Source organism: Protopterus annectens, chromosome 1.part1, assembly GCF_019279795.1.
Source record: "Protopterus annectens isolate FY-2018-M chromosome 1.part1, PAN1.0, whole genome shotgun sequence".
Taxonomy (NCBI): Eukaryota; Metazoa; Chordata; order Ceratodontiformes; family Protopteridae; genus Protopterus; species Protopterus annectens.
This window is the reverse complement of record NC_056726.1, coordinates 80420762-80442687: the sequence shown is the minus strand read 5'-3', so window position 1 is coordinate 80442687 and position 21926 is coordinate 80420762. Positions and strand designations below refer to the sequence as shown.

At 37.3% G+C, this 21926-nt stretch overlaps 1 protein-coding gene across 1 annotated transcript in view; it reads right to left on the bottom strand.

The window, feature by feature from the left end:
* Positions 1-21926, bottom strand: part of TPO (thyroid peroxidase) — a 1574682-nt gene that overhangs the window by 1257333 nt on the left and 295423 nt on the right. Inside the window, exon 3 of the mRNA XM_044086790.1 lies at positions 20612-20741. Within this exon, the coding sequence (XP_043942725.1) occupies positions 20612-20741 (130 nt within the window). The remainder of the gene's footprint in view (positions 1-20611; positions 20742-21926) is intronic.

Below are 21926 nucleotides of genomic sequence, written 5' to 3'. Positions count from 1 at the left end.
TTGCACCCTGTCTATCACTTGGCCTGTTATCAAGGAAAATACTGTAGTATGATATAATATAATGGGAAGGGCATATGTTATCTTTTAACCACATTTCTGCTAAGCCCATTACATAGGGCTCTTCCTCTTCTATTCATGTGTCTAGGCTGTCCATTTGTTGCTTGTACTGCAGATATTCAAACATGCAATTTTGAGGTTGTCAATGTTATGGATTCATGTGAACGGTGTTGTGATATGCATTGTGTGTTAATGTGGTACTTGATCACATGGATTGTAAGAAGAAATCTGGGTTTAATTTTATGTCATCAGCTAAAACGATATTCATAATTAGGTAGTACAGCATGGAAAGTGATTTTTAAGGGAGAAATAGGAGAAGAGTAGTTCTGCCAAAAAGTGTATTTGTGGAACATGCTGTTGTCTAGTTTTGTAAGTTAAGGTAGGGGATAGATATCTGATCATGGGGTGGTTTGTATACGTATGAAGTTTGGTGGAAAAGTAATGTAAGGTTTGTCTGTGTAGTGAGGGGTGGGATAGAGTCAGTGATAAAAGGACAAAGAAGGGCTATAGATGTAGAAGGCCAGGTCCTGCAATAAGATGGATGGGCTAGAAATCATGACAAGAGGGGCAGGATTAGGGCTGCAGTATAGTGAGCTGCAAGAGAGGAATACACCTCAGGGGGTACAACTAGCCAAGAGCTGGATAAAAGGCAGTAGAAAGGTAAGTATGATTCAGAGATTGAGAGTGTTTGGAGAAGTAAGGGAGTGCAAAGTGAGAAGAAAGAGTGTGGTGTGAAAATGAGTAGATAAACCAGTAGAATTCAAGTAGTGTTCATAAAAAATATTTAGGAAAAGTCATGTTTCATATAGTTCCCATGCTGGGGTAGAGGCAGGAAGTGTTATAGCCGAAATGCTCAGGATAATAAATAGGAGATATTTTTAAAGAGGGGAGGAGATACTAGAGATAAAGTGTGGATATGCTTAGGATAAGAGCACTTTGTTAAAGGAAGTTGGGCAGGAGGTTGTGAAGAGAAAGGAATAGTAGTAGTAACTGTGGGGGAAATAGGGAAGGTTTGGGAGGAAATGATGAATGGTGGGAGGAAAAATGGTGGTTAGGTATAAATTAAGTGATATGGGATTGATGTAAGTGGTGTGGGGTAAGGTAGAGAGCCAAGCTATGCATATTGAAGATGAGTAGAATGGTGCTAGCCTCAACACCAAGTAAGATGAAAAAAAAAAGCATTCAGTGGCCTGGGCTTGTAAATCTTGAGGAGTGTTTAGCATGGCAGGAGAACATGCACACTGAAGGAGAATAAGGTTGTAATGGAGCCAGATGAAGGATTTAAAGTTAGTTTTGTCTCGCTGTGCTTAAAGTATGCATTGCATGGCATAAAGTAAACTATATGGCCACCTACACCCCAAGAACAAATCCATCAAGGTTAATATAATACACAGAAAAAGAGTAATTACTACCTTGAAGTGCATAAGCAGTGTACAATAAAATTAGCAAGCAGGGTCCACTCCTTGAGTCCAATGCTTTTGGAGTTTAACTAAAATATGGGGTACTCCTCTGCTTGGCAAAAAAAGTACTGAAAGAGAATAAGCAGCAAGTAAGGGACACTTTTACAAAATAACTTATCAGCTTGGGTCAGTGGCTCAATGTCCAGGGGGCTCTTTGTTTTCAAAGTGGTCACAGATTCCAAAATGTTGAGGTGTTGTGCTACTTTAAAAAGTGGTACTAACCAGAAAACAGAACAAGTAAAAAATACTTTAAAATAAATTCTTCAGCTTGTCGGAGTTATTTATGTTAAAGGCCATCCCAGACTACTAAAAACTGAGGTGTTCTGCTTCTACACGTTGTTGGTTTTAAATGCAGTCATAAGCTCCTAACAGCTGATGCATTGCATTGCTTCACAATAAACTATAAGATGGATGAAGTAGCAAGTAATAGATACTTTATTAATCAATTTTTTTTTTTTGCTTGAGGGTGGTGACCCCACATCTTTGGCACTGTTTTGCTTCAAATGTAATCATGAGCTTCTAAAAGCTGAAATGTTGCTCTACTTTGTAAAAATGTATTAACAGGGATGCAGCAGAAAGCAAGAAATACTTTTTAAAAATAATGTTTCAACTTGAGGGGGAAGAGACCTGACAGCTTTTGGGGAATTTATGATTTGGACAGTGTATGAGGGCATGGGAATAAAGAATAAAAAGTAAAAGTCACACTACCAGAAATCAGCATTATCCACAAAATGTACCTGTTTTATTAACAGAACTAAAATACATTTAAAAAATATATATAAAAAGTATATATACATATGTGTGTGTCTGTATAGATCTACTACTATTATACGTGTGTATGTGTGTGTGTGTGTGTGTGTGTGTGTGTGTGTGTGTGTGTGTGTGTGTGTGTGTGTGTGTGTCTGTATGAATCTACTACTATTAGACTATCCACGGAAATGTCACTATACTTTATGTTGACACATGTCAACAAAAACACATCAACATGCCACAGCAAATGCTCCGAGTCTAATCTTCACAACATCCAAAGAAAAGAACAGTGTTTATTGCAGGGGGTCAAGTACCCCTGCATTCCCCTCACCCCCTGCTAATTATATATATTAACTCCCATCCCTGTGGAAAGGATAGATAGATAGATAGATAGATAGATATAGATATAGATATAGATACATACTGTGTACATATACATATATACATAGTGTGTGTGTGTGTGTGTGTGTGTGTGTGTGTGTGTGTGTGTGTGTGTGTGTGTGTGTGTGTGTATGTGTATATGTGAATAGATAGATGGATATCAATACATCATTCGACAAAAGACCCACCATTCAAAATAATCAAAATATATTGAAATTTATTAAGCACCAAAGTGGTGAGCTCTGTCCTACAACAGACCCAGGAATCAGGGTTTTGCCCAAAGCTTATGTGGATTCCTGGTAAGGACACTTACTTTGAATTTCATTCTCCCATGTAAAATACATCAAAGAACAGAATTGCTGAAGTAAGGCATATCAAATTTATTTTTTCTCAGGGAACATGCCTCCTACAACCCCTATGCGAGGTACTGAATTCCCCACATCATCACGAAATTAACTAAACCAACTCCAAAATCACAAAATAGCAAGAAAAGGAGAAAATTCCCTGTATGTTCATAGTTTTACAGGTAGTTACTGGACTATTGGCCCAAGAGCCATTTAAAGCCTAGCCATGCTTACCACAAACTTACCAAAATATTGTGGATGTGTGTCAATATCCCAAGGAATTTTATGGTTATGATATAGGCTTGTACACATCAAGTGTTTACAGGGTGCACCTATACAGTAGAGACATAGGTGTCAGACCAGGAGTACATTTCTGATTTCCCATCAAATGGTCGAAGTTAAATTTGAATAGGGTGAGGGATGAACTTTGCTTCACATGGATTTATTATTTTTCACCAAATTTAGACAAATACTTGATTTCTACAAACTCAATTCAAACTGCATTGCATTTCATGAATGTAATATCTCTTTCTTTTCTCTCTATTTCTCTGTCTCTCTCTCTCTCTCTCTCTCTCTATATATATATATATATATATATATATATATATATATATATATATATATATATGGGTCTACTTCAGAACAACAAAACCTCACAACACCGAAGACCAAAACACAGAGACCAAAAGAACGAAACCCCACAACACCGAAAACCATGTAAGTATAACACACACAAAAAACACACAAATACATACACAACTGCCCCAAACTACCAACCACACCACCCTACACTACAAATAGGCAGGGGAGCAAGCCCCCCTGCACCCTCCATGTGGGGGCTGCACCCCCCCACCCCCCTACTCAAACAGACACACAAGGCAAATTCACACCCCCACAGTACAGTCCCTCACACACACACCACAGTCACAGCACACACTTACACACAGCACTACCCCTCACAAATACACTTACACATGCATACTCACCCACAGCAGAACACCAAAAGCGCTAAATCAAAATCCTGTAACACCGGGATTTTGAATTTCGCGCTTTTCGGTGTTCTGCAGTTTTGTTGTTTTGGTCTCCTTCAAAACACTTTCGATGTTCTGGTGTTTTGAAGGAGACCTGTTTTAATATATACATATATATATATATATATATATATATATATATATATATATATATATATATATACACTCACACACACACACATATACAAGAGTGTGTGTGTATGTGTAAATAAAATATTAAACATACTAAAAAACAAGAAATGCTAAAATATCCTTTTCTGCACTACTTAAGTATTACAAAAACCTTACTTGAAACAGTAGCAAGTCCTTGTTCAAAATTGCCATAGAACTGACACTCACCAATGTGGAAGCCCATTCATAGGAACCTGTAGAAAATGCCTTAGCACTACTTAACGGATAAATGAACAATGTAAAAATTACACCATACTGAAATTAATACAAAATGGGCATCCTATTTGAAAAGAACAAGTTAAAATCACAGGCCTAAAGCAGATGCCCTATGCTGACCATCTAAAAACATCCAGCTATACTCTGTGGAATATCATCTACTCAGAGGGAATCTCTGCTTAACATAGAAGGCCATGTCAAACCCTGAGCTGTTGGACATGCTCCACTTAAAGAAATCTCAATCCTTCAGAGCCACATGCCCCAGGGATCTAAACCTTGTCATCACAATGAACAAAACATGCTGGAGGGATAGGTTCCTGACCCAGAGACTCCCCAGACTCTGGAATAGACTGCTCATACATGTCAAGCAGAGTGCCTTCTTGGCCCTCTTCAAAAGGAACCTTGACGATTGGATGGGAGATAGGAAATTCACCCCGGGGATCACGTCAGTTGCCCTGCTAGACAGGGATCCAGGGAAGTAAATATCGTTGGAAGAAATATCCAGGTAATTGTTATGGCTAGGCTTGTATAGGCCCTAGGGCTGATAGTCTAGTACCAACCTATGAACCTATAAAATGGGTAAATGGGAAATGTGGTGGGACATAATGTTAAGTTATAAGATTTAGGGAAAATAAGGCAATTTAGTCACAAGACCATTTACATCTTGCCAGTGCCTACCCTCACGGTGTACCCTTCTTCATAAATCCCTGAGTAAATTTCTAGGTTCCCACCTTTCATATAGGTTTAAGTTGAAGGATGCTGAGATTCTACTCTGTGTACCTTGCAGGGAAAGTCCATTGGAGAGTTGGGGTGGGCACTGGTTTAAAAATATTTATGCGCTGATAGAGATTTAAGTCCCTATGTCTGGTATTAGTAGTGCTGCCTGACTTACAAAGATACAGAATATCAAAGAGTGCAGGGTCCCTAATGGTGTAGAATACAAGGTATAGATTACCTGGCAAGAACCTGTAAGAAAGTGAATAAAGGAATACCTCTTCAATCCTTTACTGGTAGATGAAGGATTTTAAGTCAACAGTCTTCTTAGTTAGGATCCTCTGGGTCATGTTAGTTTCTTAATATGAGCAGAAAGGTGCATCCTAAAGGGGGCATTGCCTCAGCAATTGGCTTAATTAGGACTGCCTAGAGATGGATGATTAATTATTTTGCACTGGATGAGATTAGATGTGCTAAATATAAAGATTTTACCTGCTGCATTGTGATAGCAGGAGAAGGAACTGCCTACCAGATTTAAAGATACCTGAATACATTATCAAATTAGAGTTGAGTACTGGCTATATTGTACATTGATAGCAAGGGCTGTTAACCAAGTGTGACAATCATACCTAATCATACCTTTCAACTTTCCTTGATTTTGGCTCAAATTTTTGTTCTTTCTTTCTTAATCCCTCCCCAAACTGGTGACATTTGGAGAAAAGGAGGTGAATTATGCTTAATAAATAATGACAGTAATTATTTTCTTTTTCTGTCAATGTCTCAAGTTAGCAGTACTAATATTTTAAAAGTGTCCATTATTGTCTCTTGTTATTTCTGGAGTTGTCCCTGATTCTGTTGAGACTTTTCTGTAATTGGTTAAGTGCTATAGCAAAAATAGTACACTTTTTGCATTTAATTTTAGTCTTTTTCTGTACACCACTTAACTTAAAAGGGTTAGTTCCAGTTGTAATGAATCATACCTCTGAATATCTTTGCTCAATAGTTCTGGATATAGTCAAAAATAATGGGACGACAAAAGCCCAAAACAGGGATAATGTCTGAATAATAACTTATTTCACTTACAAATGTAACAGAACAACAAGTTTTGCATAAATATGCATTTTCTGAACAATAAGCATTCTTGACAAATTGTAATCCTCATTGATTCACCAGAAAAGTCAAAATGTTTCTGATGGACAGTGCAATACTATGAGGCAAAATCAGGGATGTTCTGTATTTTAGGGAATGTTGAGCAGTATGTAATGAATGGGTATCACAGAGAGATTTAATGATAATGTCCAGTTTACAATCATGCAAATTTACTTAAGTCAAGTTCCTAAATCCTGGTCTGGAGCTCAAGGAAGTAAATGCCAAAAAGGAAGGCTCTGAGTATTGAGGCCTGAGAAATACCACTATTTACCTTTATAATCACTAAGGAGGTGACATTACAAGCCTAGGGAAATTGATTTCATGGTTTGTGGTCTTCCTGCTCATCATACAACTTGTTTCCTAAGGGTATACATATTGTAGTCATTTCATTTCTGAGACTGGTGTTTATATATGCACATATACATAATCATATACATAGATACATACATACACACTCACACCTATACACACACACACACACACACACACACACACACACACACACACACACACACACACACACACACACACACACACATATATATATATATATAAAGAGAGAGAGAGGGGATAAATATAGATGTATACATTTATATGTGTCTGCATGAGAGACAGTAGTGTGTGTGCATGTGCATTTGCATAAATATATTATACAAACAAACTTAAAACATAAATACCTATTTTTCTGTCTGTCTAGATATGTTTGCACCTGTCTATATATATCTAAATATCTATATTTCTATATATCTACATATATATATATATATATATATATATATATATATGTATAAAACACAAACCAGCCCGAGCAACCGATGTAGGTAGTAATGTCACAAACCAATGCCCCAACTGCCGTATGAGCACGCCAACTCCACTCGTTCTCCTTTACAAATGATCGAATAGTCGGTAATGTTAGATCCAAGTGCTTCAGTTTAGACTGATGGAATCAAAACCAGCAATATAGTATGCACCAAATGCAGAAACTTGCATAAAAAACTGTTTAATTGTACAAACGTGAGCGCTTTCGCGGATACAGCCGCTTCTTCAGACGTAATATCCAAGATACATACAAATCACCATTTAAATATAAAATACATCACTTCCTGATTCATACGTCACTAATGCCTAAAGACATAAAAAATTTGTAAACAATTAAAATGATTAAAATGCCTACTGAACACTCAACAACACAAGGAACAGTATACAATAAACTGTAGGACATGGTATATTCTAAAACTAAGTATAATATATAAAATAAATAATAATGTAGTTCACCTCAAGGGTCTAGCTTTCAAAATGGGTTTAATAGGAACGTTGTCATTAAGACCAACGCCCCTATGTGCAGCTAAACGAAGTATCCACCTAGTTTCAGCCTCCTCGGTAGAATTCACAATATCACCCCCTCTAGCCCCTAATTCCTCAACATGTAGCACTTGGAACAGAAAGGAATGATGCTGACCTTGTGAGAGCATATGTTTTGCAATGGCACTATGTGTCTCACCTCTGGAAAATCCATATAAATGGTCCCTTATCCGTTCCCTTAATGATCTATTTAGAATATACCATGTCCTACAGTTTATTGTATACTGTTCCTTGTGTTGTTGAGTGTTCAGTAGGCATTTTAATCATTTTAATTGTTTACAAATTTTTTATGTCTTTAGGCATTAGTGACGTATGAATCAGGAAGTGATGTATTTTATATTTAAATGGTGATTTGTATGTATCTTGGATATTACGTCTGAAGAAGCGGCTGTATCCGCGAAAGCGCTCACGTTTGTACAATTAAACAGTTTTTTATGCAAGTTTCTGCATTTGGTGCATACTATATTGCTGGTTTTGATTCCATCAGTCTAAACTGAAGCACTTGGATCTAACATTACTGACTATTCGATCATTTGTAAAGGAGAACGAGTGGAGTTGGCGTGCTCATACGGCAGTTGGGGCATTCGTTTGTGACATTACTATCTACATTGGTTGCTTGGGCTGGTTTGGTTTACACATATTTTTGGCTGCCGTATGGAGGACATACAGAATAATGATGCACGGGGTTCGAATGGTGCTGAACCGGTGCAACATATTGAACGTACTTGTTGCTTATTTAATCTTTTGACGAGCAATGAGAATCCGCTACTGTGCATGAGTGATTTAGCTCCAACGCGGGAAGATTTGGATATCGACAACAACATTAAGGTGAGACAGCTGAAAAGGGAGATTGAGAATGATCTTTATAAATATAAAAGGTTTTTGTGCCAGCGACAACATCTTGAGGCCAGTCTGTATTTTAAAGTTATACCCAGGGGCCTCCGCATTCTCAATATGCCCACATACGGGAGCACTTATCCCGATTTATTAGCGAAGTGGCAAGCGATTAACTTGCAAGCCAGTAAGGCACACATGCAATTAATTATTGACTTCTTTAAACCCAAGGAGCAAGAGTTAACAGTTAAGATAGAGCAGCAACAGAATTCCCTTATTGATTTAATAGGGGTAGATTTAACTGAGTTATTCATGCAAGATGTATCGGAACGCATTGTCCGCTTTACCAATACTTTAATGAATCAGAAGAGGAAGAAACTGTACCGTGATAAACAAGATTTTGATAAAAACAATGTGTTCATGTGGCCTAGGGCTGTTAGTACCAACGTGACACATACTACAACTGGTTCCTTACCTAAGCCGCAAAGTGGGGAACAGACAAAACGGACTAATGCCATGAGTGCTATGAATACTAATGGATTAATCAATAATCTTAATTCATCCACACCTTGTGAACACGGTCATTTGGAAGACAACATAGATAAGAACAATGGTGTTATTTCCAACGTCTTGATTGAGAATGATGGTTCGGTAGGCACCCCGAAGGCTATCACATCAGTATATTTTACACCAGCTGAGACATTGGGTGCCTCATCTACCGACGCAGCGGCAGCAGGTGTCAGAACGGGTACTGTTGTACGTAGGAAGATTCAACTGGACAGGTTACATGTTGGAGAACAACAGGATTTTCCTTTAATCCCATTTCCGATACGAACGGGAAGAAAGAGGTCATTGGAGTTCGATTCCACCAGGGATTTCAGGAGGAACCATGCACAGACAGAGTCTTTTCCCCCGCACAAACAGAAGTGGACACACAATCGTTGATTTGGAACATCTCCAACCATGAACTTTCGAATGACGAGAAGATACTGCTGAACAAAGGTTTGACATTTATACCTTGCATGAATGCTGATATTAGTGATATCTTATTATCAGTTAGATTATTTGCGAGAAGTGTCAATCTGAAACTTATGTACAAAGAACCATTTAATAATAATGGTTCGGTACTTAAACGGAAAAGTTTAATTAATCCGCATTTACAACCTGACTTAGACATGTTTATTAAAGGTGTGGAAAATGATATTTATCACAGTATGAGTTCTGTTCCTCCAGAAGGCGTTGACAATAATTTGTCACCAGCACTAAAGAGAGCTTTGATTGAGCTTAAAAATAACAGCAATATTATAATACGGCCTGCGGACAAGGGTGGTCAGATCGTGATCATGGATAGACAGTTTTATACCACCAAAATGTTAGAATTATTAAGCACGACTGCATATCAGCCCATAAGTTTTGATGACGTTGATGCATTATTGTCCAGTTTCCACAACATGTTGAGTGAATGTAAATCAATGAATTTGTTGAGCAATGATTTGTTAGATTACTTTTGGGTAGATTTTCCTATCATCCCAAGGATCAACGGACTACCCAAAGTGCATAAGGATCCGACTTGTCCCCCTCTCCGGCCCATAGTAGCGGGCTCAGGATGGTTCACTGAACCAATTTCTGTCTACTTAGATCAGAGACTTAAATTGATTTTGTCCCATTTTTCTTATGTGTTAAAAGACACTGGACAATTTTTACGTGATTTGTATGGCTGCTTGGCAAACATGGACAACAATGATGACTTATTACTAGTTACGTTAGATGTTGTATCTCTGTTTACTTGTATACCGAATAACGAAGGGTTACAACTTGTTAGATCTTTGATGTTAGATTTTATATCCAATTCTGAAGCTGATTTGTTATGTCTTCTACTGGAAACAGTTTTAGACAACAATGTTTTCATATTCATGGACAAACTTTATAAACAAACAACTGGTGTCGCGATGGGCACCAGTTGTGCAAACTCCTACGCCAACTTGGTGATGGCAGCTTGGGAGAAAGAGGTCTTGATGAACAACCCACACATAGTCTTTTTTAGACGCTTTGTGGATGACCTCTTTCTCCTTTGGCGGGGGGATCCACAGTCCTTGACAGGGTTTGTAAGTGATTTGAATCAGCTTGGAGGTTTCTTAACCTTCACGATGGAGTATTCATCAGCTTCTATTAACTATTTGGATACAACTATCTACAAAGCAACAACTGGTTTTGAATCTACACTTTATAGAAAAACTTGCTATAAAGCCTCGTTTTTGAGTTATGACAGCATGCATGACTCTAGAATTTTTCGGAACATTATTAAGGGTCAGGCTCTTAGGATTTCTAGGTTATGTTCTGCTGATATACAGTTCTTTTCAGAACTTGAAGATCTGAAACAAGCCTTTATAAACAGGGGGTATCCACTTAGTGACATTGATATGGTATTTAAACAAGTAGTAAGGTTAAGGAGGACCAGAGGAAAACCTTTCTATTCAGAACAAGTAGCTCCTCGAAGTAGGCCATTAGGCAACACTGAACAGGTACCTTTAGTCCTACCGCTAGGTAACAATTCGTGGTCGGTAGAACAGGCAATTCGAAGGAATTGGAATGTCCTTACCATCAATGATGATACAAGGAGACTTGTTGGTAATTGTCCCAAGTATGTATATAAGAATTTAAAGAATCTAAAGCAACAACTTTGCTTTCCGAATTTATGCATAGACAAACCAGCCAGTCTACCAGCCTGGCACCTGGGGACCAAGAAGTGTGGCAACTGTGCGCAGTGTGCGTTTGTGGACACTTCTAGGTTTTTCAAGAATCCGAATGATGGGAGATTATGGGAGCTCAGAAACAGATCTGACTGCAACACCAGGCACGTTGTATACATTGCGCACTGTCAGATCTGTTTCTGCTTCTACGTCGGGAAGACAAATAGATCATTAAGGGAACGGATAAGGGACCATTTATATGGATTTTCTAGAGGTGAGACACATAGTGCCATTGCAAAACATATGCTTTCACAAGGTCAGCAACATTCCTTTTTGTTCCAAGTGTTACATGTTGAGGAATTAGGGGCTAGAGGGGGTGATATTGTCAATTCCACCGAGGAGGCTGAAACTAGGTGGATACTTCGTTTAGCAGCACATAGGGGCGTTGGTCTTAATGACAACGTTCCTATTAAACCCATTTTGAAAGCTAGACCCTTGAGGTGAACTACATTATTATTTATTTTGTATATGGTATCTGGTTTTAGAATATATCATGTCCTACAGTTTATTGTATACTGTTTTTTGTGTTGTTTAGTGTTTAATAAGTATTTTAATTATTTTAGTCGTTTACAAATGTTTTTATGCCTTTAAGCATTAGTGACGTATGAATCAGGAAGTGATGTATTTTATATTTAAATGGTGATTTGTATGTATCTTGGATATTACGTCTGAAGAAGCGGCTGTATCCGTTTGTACAATTAAACAGTTTTTTATGCAAGTTTCTGCATTTGGTGCATACTATATTGCTGGTTTTGATTCCATCAGTCTAAACTGAAGCACTTCGATCTAACATTACCGACTATTCGATCATTTGTAAAGGAGAACGAGTGGAGTTGGCGTGCTCATACGGCAGTTGGGGCATTGGTTTGTGATATATATATATATATATATATATATACATCTGTTTGTGTGTGCATTTATCACAACACAACACATGCCTGTTGCAGAAAATAAAACACTCATGCCTCTTAATACTCAAGCATATTTACTCAAAAGATATTCAGGAAAGAAGAGGTGCAGATTTATAGACTGAGTCCATCAAAAGTGATTGCAAGAGCAAACAGCTTTCTGAATTGATGACCAAGGTTGAGTACACTATTTTTGTATTTAAGTCCGGGAGCCCTCATACAATCACAGCAATCTTCACTTTCATATAACAGTCCAATAGCTCTCATCTTTAATTTCTTCTGGATTCCTCTCTTGTCAGAAGATGTCCATGTCTCCTCAGCCACAATCCATATCAATTTTTTCTTCACTGCAGCACAGCCGACTAAGAACTGATATTCCAGGCAAACAATCTCTCTTTGCAAGAGGTCAAATTTTCTGAACTACTAGGGTTGCAGATATTTCTTTTAGACATCACAAATCATGTGTTATTAGTCAATTAACTCATTGGTTAATACTGTATGCAAATATACAGACTTCAGCTTAAATTAATAGATATATAAATTTGATGCAGTCACAAAATGCTTTAAACCAGGAACACTTAAAATAGTAGTTTTCACTATTTACATCTATTTGCAATATTTACATCAGTTTTGTAAATGATTCTTGTGAACCACCACCCTATGTTAAAATGTTCCCCAACTTGAATCCCTTGTTTTCGTGCCTAGTGGATGTGCTGATAGCCATAGACAGGCCATCTCCATTACGATGGATTGAGCTTGGTCTGTGCTTCACTTTGAAACTAAAAGACTACAAAAAGTGCCCATCTACAGAGTGTTGTGTAACTATCCTGCTTTGTATTTAGTCACAGTAGTGGAGTATGGTCTGTAACTGGTGTAAATTTTCATCCAAACAGGAAGTACTTTGGTGATTTTAATGCTCATTTGATCAGCAGGCATTTCATCTCAGTCTTGGAATATTTGGTTTTTGCTCGCTCACATTTTGACTCAGGCAACGTACAAGATTTTCTTCCCCATGAAAGGTCTACTGAAACCTGAAGATGCCAATGTAGACTCTAATGACACTTTTCTCTTCAGCCGATTGAAAGCATTATCTTCCTCTAGTGTTCACTTTGCTTTAGGGGACATCATCCCTTTGGTCAAACCTGTAAGAGGTCAAGCTATTGAGCCAAAATGATGTAGACATTTTTGATAGTACCTAGGTAAGTCCAAGAATGCCCTCATTTCTTTCCTGGAGGCAAGAGCAGATAATTTTTTTCACAGTTTTCACTTTTTCTTTTTGGGATTTAACAATGCCCCAGTGAATGATATAACATGATTGTATACATCTTTCAAGAGTAACTTTGTCTCAATGAATTGAGTTTGGTCTTTAAGTTAGCTGTATGAGAACATGAACCCGCTGAATGAATTATTACATCATATAGACAAGTGACAGGGGGGTTTAGGATTCTGTCTGTTAATCTTTGAAAGGTTACAGGGTCACCTATAAACCAAAAGGAAGGTTATCATATTGGAAAATGCCCTCTAATGTTGAAAAGGTTGTCTTTTCTCTGGCTTCAGCTATTACTGGGATTTGCCAGTATATCTTTGTAAGGTCTAATTAGGGCAATAATTTTGCCTTCCTCAGGCTTTCTAATAGTTTACAAACTGTAGTAAATGGGTAGCTGTCCAATTTTAAAATGTAATTCAGCTTTCTCAAATCATAGCCTAATTACACCATTGATGTTTGGAGTGTTCCATTTTTTTTACCTCTTCTATCACCCCAGTCTTAAGCAATTTTCATGTACACAGCCTTTATCTGAGATGCTGGTGTTCTATAATGTTTCTCGTTAACACTTTCCCCTCTATTGCTTACAGTATGGTATTGAATCAGATCTATTTTGCCAGGTATTTCAGCAAACATTCGCTTTTTTTAACAGTAACTTATTTATTTCTTATTTCTGAGGCTTGCATAGATTCATGTTTCTTTCTTCACCAGATCTACTAAGTTAATTACAGAGGTTTGTGCTTCTTTCCATGATTTCAGGAAGTTAGAGCAGTGTATTTGTTCTGCTCTTCTCTCACCAGTCTGTTTAACCCTAGAGTTTACATAATTAATTTTTTTCTTTTATATCACATGCACCCAGCCATTTAGCCAAAACAATGTTTTCTGAGGAGGGGGATACAATTAATGCCTGGTCTCTAGCTTTGAGTCCCCTGGTCCTTTCATTTCTATTATATACAGCATGCTGTGTAACCTGGGATCCATCATCTTTTTCCATGTGTTCCTGTCCTTCGGATGAGACATTAAACCAAGATCCCATCTGCCAGAGATGGTGGTAGCTCAGGCAGATATAAATTAGCCAATGGTTCTGATGAATTACAAACAAATACATAAAACAGTATGTATACTGATTTAACAACATCAAATAAAAATATACAACAAAGGATATCAGAAAATTATCATGAAAATAATGAAGGAATATAATATTATGACATATTTCCCCATCCTTTTTGCCATAATTAGTGTCTCAGTTTATGCATAATAAGATCACAATTCCATAATATGTTATACAATAAGGTGTTACACTATGCTACCCATTAAATGCATAAAGCACCAAAAGTATTCTTGTCATAACAGTGTCCTTCCGGTTTAGGCAGAAACCCATAATATTCATATATTAACATTAACAAAGTAAGAGATCCCAAAAAATGTAACTAGTAAACAAAAATTCCAATAATCAACAACTCTCAGGCAAGTAAGTTGGTAGTGTCTAGAGCCTACTGTCTGGCACTTCTAGCCATAGCCCTTGACATTCCTTTTGCAGGTCATATGGGCATAAAGTGTACCAAGAGACATATAATGCAGAACTTTTATTGGCCTGGGATTGCAAGGGATGTAACAGGGTACTAAAGGACCTGTGAGCAGTGCCAAAAAGTAGACAAAGCAGGAGACATGGTCAAAGCTCCTTGTAAGCCTTTGCCTGTGATTGAGGAACCATTTCTGAGGGTAGCTATAGATATTGTAGGGCTTCTAAGTACCACAAGTTCCACAGTGAAGAAATACATGCTGGTGGTAGTAGACTATGTTACTAGATACTCTGAGGTCGTGGCTCTGTTCTCTATTGAGACAGAGAAGGTGGAAAATGCTTTGTTAGAGATTTTCAGCAGGGAAGGTTTCCCGAGAGAAATACTGACTGACAGAGGTGCCATTTTCATGCCAGACCTGCTGGTTTGTCTGTGGAAGAGCTGAGTGGTAAAGCACCTAAAGACCACCCCCTACCATCCTCAGACTAATGGTCTTGTGGAGAGGTTAAACTCTACACTAAAGACTATGCTACAGGCATTTGCAGACCAGTTTAAGAGAGAGTGGGACAAATATTTGCATACAGAGAGGTACCTCAGGAATCCATAGGTTCACCCTTTGAGTTACTGTATGGGCATAGGGTGAGGGGAGCCTTTAGATTTGATTTGTGAAGAGTGGTAGGGTGAGTGTGAATCCCACAAGGAGTATATTGTGGCATATGTCCTAAACCTCAGGACACGGTTTAGGGAGCTTATGGGCTTGGTCCAGGGGAACTTGTTAGGAGCCCAACAGCAGAAAATAGTCTGATATGACATGAATGCTTGAGCCCGAGCGTATGCTGTGGGACAGTAGGTTATGGTCCTCATTCCTGTCAGACACAATAAGGTACAGGCAGCTTGGGAGGGACCCTTCAAAGTGGTAAGGAAGGTCAGTGATGTTAACTACATGGTAGAATGGCTAGGCAGGAGGCAGGGGCACAAATTGTACCATGTTAGCATGATGAAGACTTAACATGACAGGGAGGCCCTGGTGTTGAGTATTTGCAGTAGAAGCAGGAGGAGTCTGAGGGGGATTTATGGCTACATCGAGCCAGACAGCCAGCAAAATGCCAAGTTACTAAGGTGGAGCCTAGGAATGCAGACATATAACATGATAGTGCAGCACTTTAGTGGGGTCAGCAATGCTGATGCAGATGGGTTCTCATGACAGGGTATGGGTTAATGTATTCCCAGACAGGCTCATTACTCTGAAGCAGTGTTTCTCCAGGTTCACTTGAGAAACTACTTTGAGTCTTCAAAGTGGGGAGGGATGTGATGATGTGAGGTATTGCCAGCTATGCCAGGAGAAGGAGGGCAGTGGATGCATAACATATGCTAGCACAGCTAGCTGGAATTTTGCAAAAAATTATATATAATTTGTATATTGACCATGTTTCTATAGAAGATTGTGCTGAAAATGTATTTGTAGAAGCTGCTTGTGTTAACAAATGTACCAACAGTGGGTTCTGACTGTATTGTAACTGAGGAAATATATATATGTTAACAGAGGATACTGGAAGAGAAGAGGTTAATCTCAGTCCAGCTAACTTTGAAAAATAGAAATAAATTAAATTAATTAATTTAGGCCATAAATATTGTATTTTACAGTTCTGACTGCAACCAGAGAAGAAATGTCTGGGCTAGAGAATTATTTATTAGCTCCTGTAGGAACAGTGGAAGTATTTTATGGTTTTATAGCTTCTAGATGCTATAACACATCTCAGCAAAGCTCAAGCTGTGTGTATGGTAACACATATGTGCTAAATTCTGGTTCAGTTTCTAGCAATGGGGGTAGCATGGGAGCCAGAAGTCTGATGACCAGATGTATGCAATGCCATTCTGTAATCTAGGACAACAATGATGTTTTAGTACTAGATGAGAGAGACATCTCAAAGCAGTCTGTTATTTTGAAACCTGACAAAGAAGGAAGACACTCACCTTCTTCATCTTGCCTTGCTCTAGTAAGTAAACCAGGAAATAGTAATTCTTTAGATCAGTCGGGAAAATATAATGACATTATATAAGTACTCTTTTTCTGTATCTGTGTGAATCCATTCATCTGTGTTATTTTAATATTTCCTGTGCATGAAACTTTGGTGTATATTGTAAATAGATTTTTAGTATTTTCATGTTATTTCACTATTTATTATTAAATACATTTAAACTTTTCATTGTGGCTGGTCCTTAAGAGAATATTTTAAACTTTGAAAGGACTTGCACCTATTTGTTGACACTGTGGCCACTCCTGAAAGACTTACTGCATTGGCCAAACACTATCATTTGTATTAATATTAATTTCACTCAGTATAATTGGCTACCCTTGTAAGAGCCTTAGTGTAGCTGGCTTTGGAGTGTCTGGTGGCAGTTTACTACCTTATAGTCTGGGCAGAAGGGGGCATAGCTACTAAATCTGTGCCAGACTTCCCCGTGTGTGTGTGTTTGTGTGTGTGTGTGTGTGTGTGTGTGTGTGTGTGTGTGTGTGTGTGTGTGTGTGTGTGTGTGTGTGTGTGAGTGTGTGTGTGTGGGTTTAAAAATCAAATCTCAAAGAGTGTGTGTGTCAGCTGTTGGAGCAGGGACTCAAAGCATTGGTTTTACAGTGAGAGTGGTGGAGGACTTGGCTTGGACACTCGGCTGAGGACTCAACTCTATAGCTGTGCCAGTGGGGAGTCTTAGTGGGGGTATGGAGTGAGAGGGAAAACCAGCCCCCAAACTGGGTGTGTTCCCTGTGTGCTCTTAAGGGAAATTGTGCTTGATCTAGAGAGCTGCATACAGAAATACTGGGTGCATCCATTTTTGTTCCAAGTGAACGTCCCTCTCCAGTGTCAGTGGTGAGGATTCAGGCTCCTGGATTACTGGCCCGGTGTGGGGCCATCAAAGTGGGCCCATTTTCAATGGAACACTAAAAGAGATAATGAGATACTGAAAACTATAATAGTGCATATTATCACCAGAAATTCCTCTCATAGTGTTCTCTATCTGGCAGAATGATGAGAAAAGAGGGGTATAATGGGTATAAGATTTAGCCATAAGGTTAAAAAACAGTGAACTAAAGAGTGTACAGTGATAGCTAATTGAATGGGGGGTATCCTAATTACCTGTAGGATAAGGGGAAGAAGGTACAAAGGGAAGTTAGTATGTTGAAAACTTCAAAGGTAGAGGCTAAATTAAGTTGGAATGGGCAATTCTGGTAGCTAAAGCAAGAAGGGAGTTTGAAATGCATAGCTTGGCTATTTAATCAATGGAAGGAAAATATTTTTCTCCAGTGTCATTTCCCACTAGGAATATATCATACCAAAAAATGATGAATTGAGGGAAGCCTTTCATAAGTTCTGTATATCTCTATACAATCCTACTGAAGAGGATGGGACTCCCCTCTGTAGTTCTTGGTTGCTCAAGGCAAACCATGTACTTTATCAAACAATGAGACTTTGCACAAGCCAATTACCTATCAGGAAGTGGCTTAAATCATTTCAGATATGAAGTCTAATAATGCTTCAGGCATGGATGGTTTTCCTGAATTTTTATAAATGGGGAGGAGGAACTCTTGGTCATTATTTAAGAACGTTGTTAACAGTTATGGGGCAAGTAATACATATGATTCACACTGAAACTTAACATTAATAAAAATCCTCCCAAAAACAAAAGCAGATACCCCAGCTATAGGGGGTTTCATGCCTACATCACCATTCATTGTAGACTAATCAATGCAGACTGCAAGATCATAGCAAAAGTTCTGGTTCCTAGACTGGATGCTTTACTGCTAAAATTAATTGAAGAGTGGCAAAATGGATTTCTGAAGGGAAGAGATATATCAAACATTTGGTTGAATATGACTCTCTTTTTACATAACATCAATGAGAATACAGGGGGTGATAGACTAGTAGTCTTTGATAATACTAAAACTTTTGATTCAGTAAAGAAGAATTTGCCTTTTGAGATCTTATACAAAAGAAAGTTTGGAGAAATATTTATTAGCTAGATTAAGTACCTTTATGCCAGCCACTCCTTTAGGATACTGGTAAATGTGGGATTGTCAGAATCAGGAAGCATAAGCCGAGAAACAAGACAAGGGTGTCCATTATCACCCAGTTTGTTCCTGTTGGTAATGAAGGAACTAACAAGTTCAGATTTATACTTACTTGAAAGAGATACAAGACAGGGAAGGGGTGTATAGTTCATTTTACCTATTTAGATGACTGTGTATTAATAAGCAGTGGCCTGCTTAAAGTATTGACTTGGGTACTAAATATTTCAGTCCATTTTGGAGAGTTATCCAGAATGAACTGTAACATGACTAAATCAGGGATACTATGGTGCAAGAAGGCACATGCTCAGAGGGTGGAGATGGTATTTCAGTGGTTGAAACATTCAAATGTATAGGGGTTAAGGGTTAAACTGTTGATGCTAGCCACCACAGAGGGCGGTCTAACTGAGCTATTAGTAAAGATATTGGATCTTTTTACCTAGGTTAGTACAATTTTCAATACGCACAGGTAGAATCTGAGCAGCACATGTAAAGCAGATGCCTTACATTGTACATCTGTGTAGGATTTACTAGTACCAGCTACACTGCCTTCTACTGTATGACTATAAGAATCTAATAATACTTGCGTAATGGGAGACACAAGCAGGACACTTTCACCATCAGTGGCTTACATGCCTGTGCGTTTTGGAGGTGGAGATTACTACACATTTCTAGATATGTAACTTTTAAACAGAAAAGAAAAAACAGTGTACCTTTGTCCCTTAATTGCTTAGGAATGGGAAGAAAGTAAATTATTACAGTGGTACTTTGGTACAGAAGTAACTTGTCAGTTATGACTACTCATGATGTGTTTTATATGATAAGGTAATTAGGAGTACTATATCCTGATTTTCAGCATTCACTACCAACTTCTGGAAGGTTATTTAATTAGTAAACATTAACTGTTTTGTTTGTATGTTAGCAAAATATTTTGAATAGAACCATTTCACTGCCACCATCAACTTGGGATTATTTAATTAATTCTGATTAATTATTTATTAGTTCGCATAGGATGAATTATGTGGTATAATGTTTTTTTATTTTTATTTTTATTGTCTATTATTTTAAAAAAACACATGAAAGATTAATTATCTCTGTATCCAGTACACTGGCATTAGGATCTGATAGCAAGATAGCTCAGAACTCAGTGGAAAATGATGAAGTTACTTTTTGTTTTTGGGACCACTGTCTCAAAAGTGATATTTGACAAGGTGCACATGTTTTTCAGACTTACTTGCCTTATTTTCTCCCATGATGCTACATTTTCAGAGTCAAACTCATTGTACCACCAGTATGTTGCTTTGTTATCACATTATCAGTCTTATTACTGCATGTTATTTACAATGTCATAACTTATTCTCAGTTGTTTATAAGTTACTGTCACATCACTCACTTTCACAATATATTTTTGTTTCATATAGGAATATGTTTTTGTTTGCTCATTTCTGCTACTTTTTTTTTTCATTGATACCATTCATAGTATTTTTGTGCTTGTTTAAGATGTACATTTTTAATGACACATATACATGGTATCATCATCAATTTAACATGTCCATATAGTCATCAGATTGCAAATATCAGAATAAAGTAAATGAGTTGGACCAGGATTAATATAACCATAAGATCTCAGAAGTACTTACAGGTGGCAACACAAACCCATTATACAAAAATCCAGGATTCCAACCCTTAGGTTGGCTGTACCCATCTTCATATTCTGGAGGAAACCATCTAGCCAGTGCTGTGTTTGAAGCTCCCCATCTTGGGTTCTTCCTAGAAAATGAAATGTTGCATAATCATATTGAGATGGATACAAAATGAAGCTATGCATTTATATAGATTATTTATTTATATTTGTCTCTTATTGTAACCCTTGTGCACTTGCGAAGTAGTTTTTGAAGAATTGTAAGATTAGGTGTGTATAGCATATTAATTATTTGGATGTTCTACATTCCTGCAATGTTACATACATTGTGAATGTAGTTAAACTAATATTTCAGGAAAAAAATCATCTGATATTGAATGAAACAAAGAAAAGACATAATTACTTTAAAATGAAATATATACTGCTAATAATTTAAGGGAATAAGCTAATAAGATAGATTTTTAAAATTTATTGTACATACAGAAGCATGCACAGACAGAAACACACATACAAACATACATAGAAACATACATATGTACATATACATACTTATCCCAATTGGTGACTTCCAATGAGTAGAATAAAAGCATATATCTTTCGCAAAGAGCAAAATATTAAAACTAAGTGCATATTGATTACATTATCCAGAAAATATGCACATCAATTACAACATCCTAAGAAAATAAAATGAATTGAAATCAATAACCTCATACACTGCAAAGAAAAACATTCAAAGACTTCAAAGTAAAATGTCCATAGACTATATTAAAAATATAATATAATATAATATAATATAATATAATATAATATAATATAATATAATATAATATAATATAAGTAATAAACCAAATCAACATAATCAACTACTAAAACCAGAATAATCCAAATACACCTTCATTTAAGGAAAAAAAAACTGTCTGCTGTTCACTTCAATGGGACAAAGTCAATAAGTATCAAAATCTAACATATGGAGCACTTATCTATATAAAAATTATCCATCACCTGAGCAAAGTATAAATCACTCAAAAGTAACATTAATACATATGAAATGTTCATTTAAATAAAGAAATTAATGCAAAAAATGAGAAGCCAACCATTTCAGACCACAGGATAATTCACACTAATAACCCTGATAAAGAAATCAAACCAGAACTTACTGAAACACAAAATACTGCAGATTGGACATAAATGAAACAATGCATGTCAGCATTAATTCCAAAGACATTAAAAAAGCTACATGCAAGTAAAGAAATGCTGACCTGTGAAACCATTGCCAAAACTAAATGCAGTTATGATACTCCAAATATTTTCAA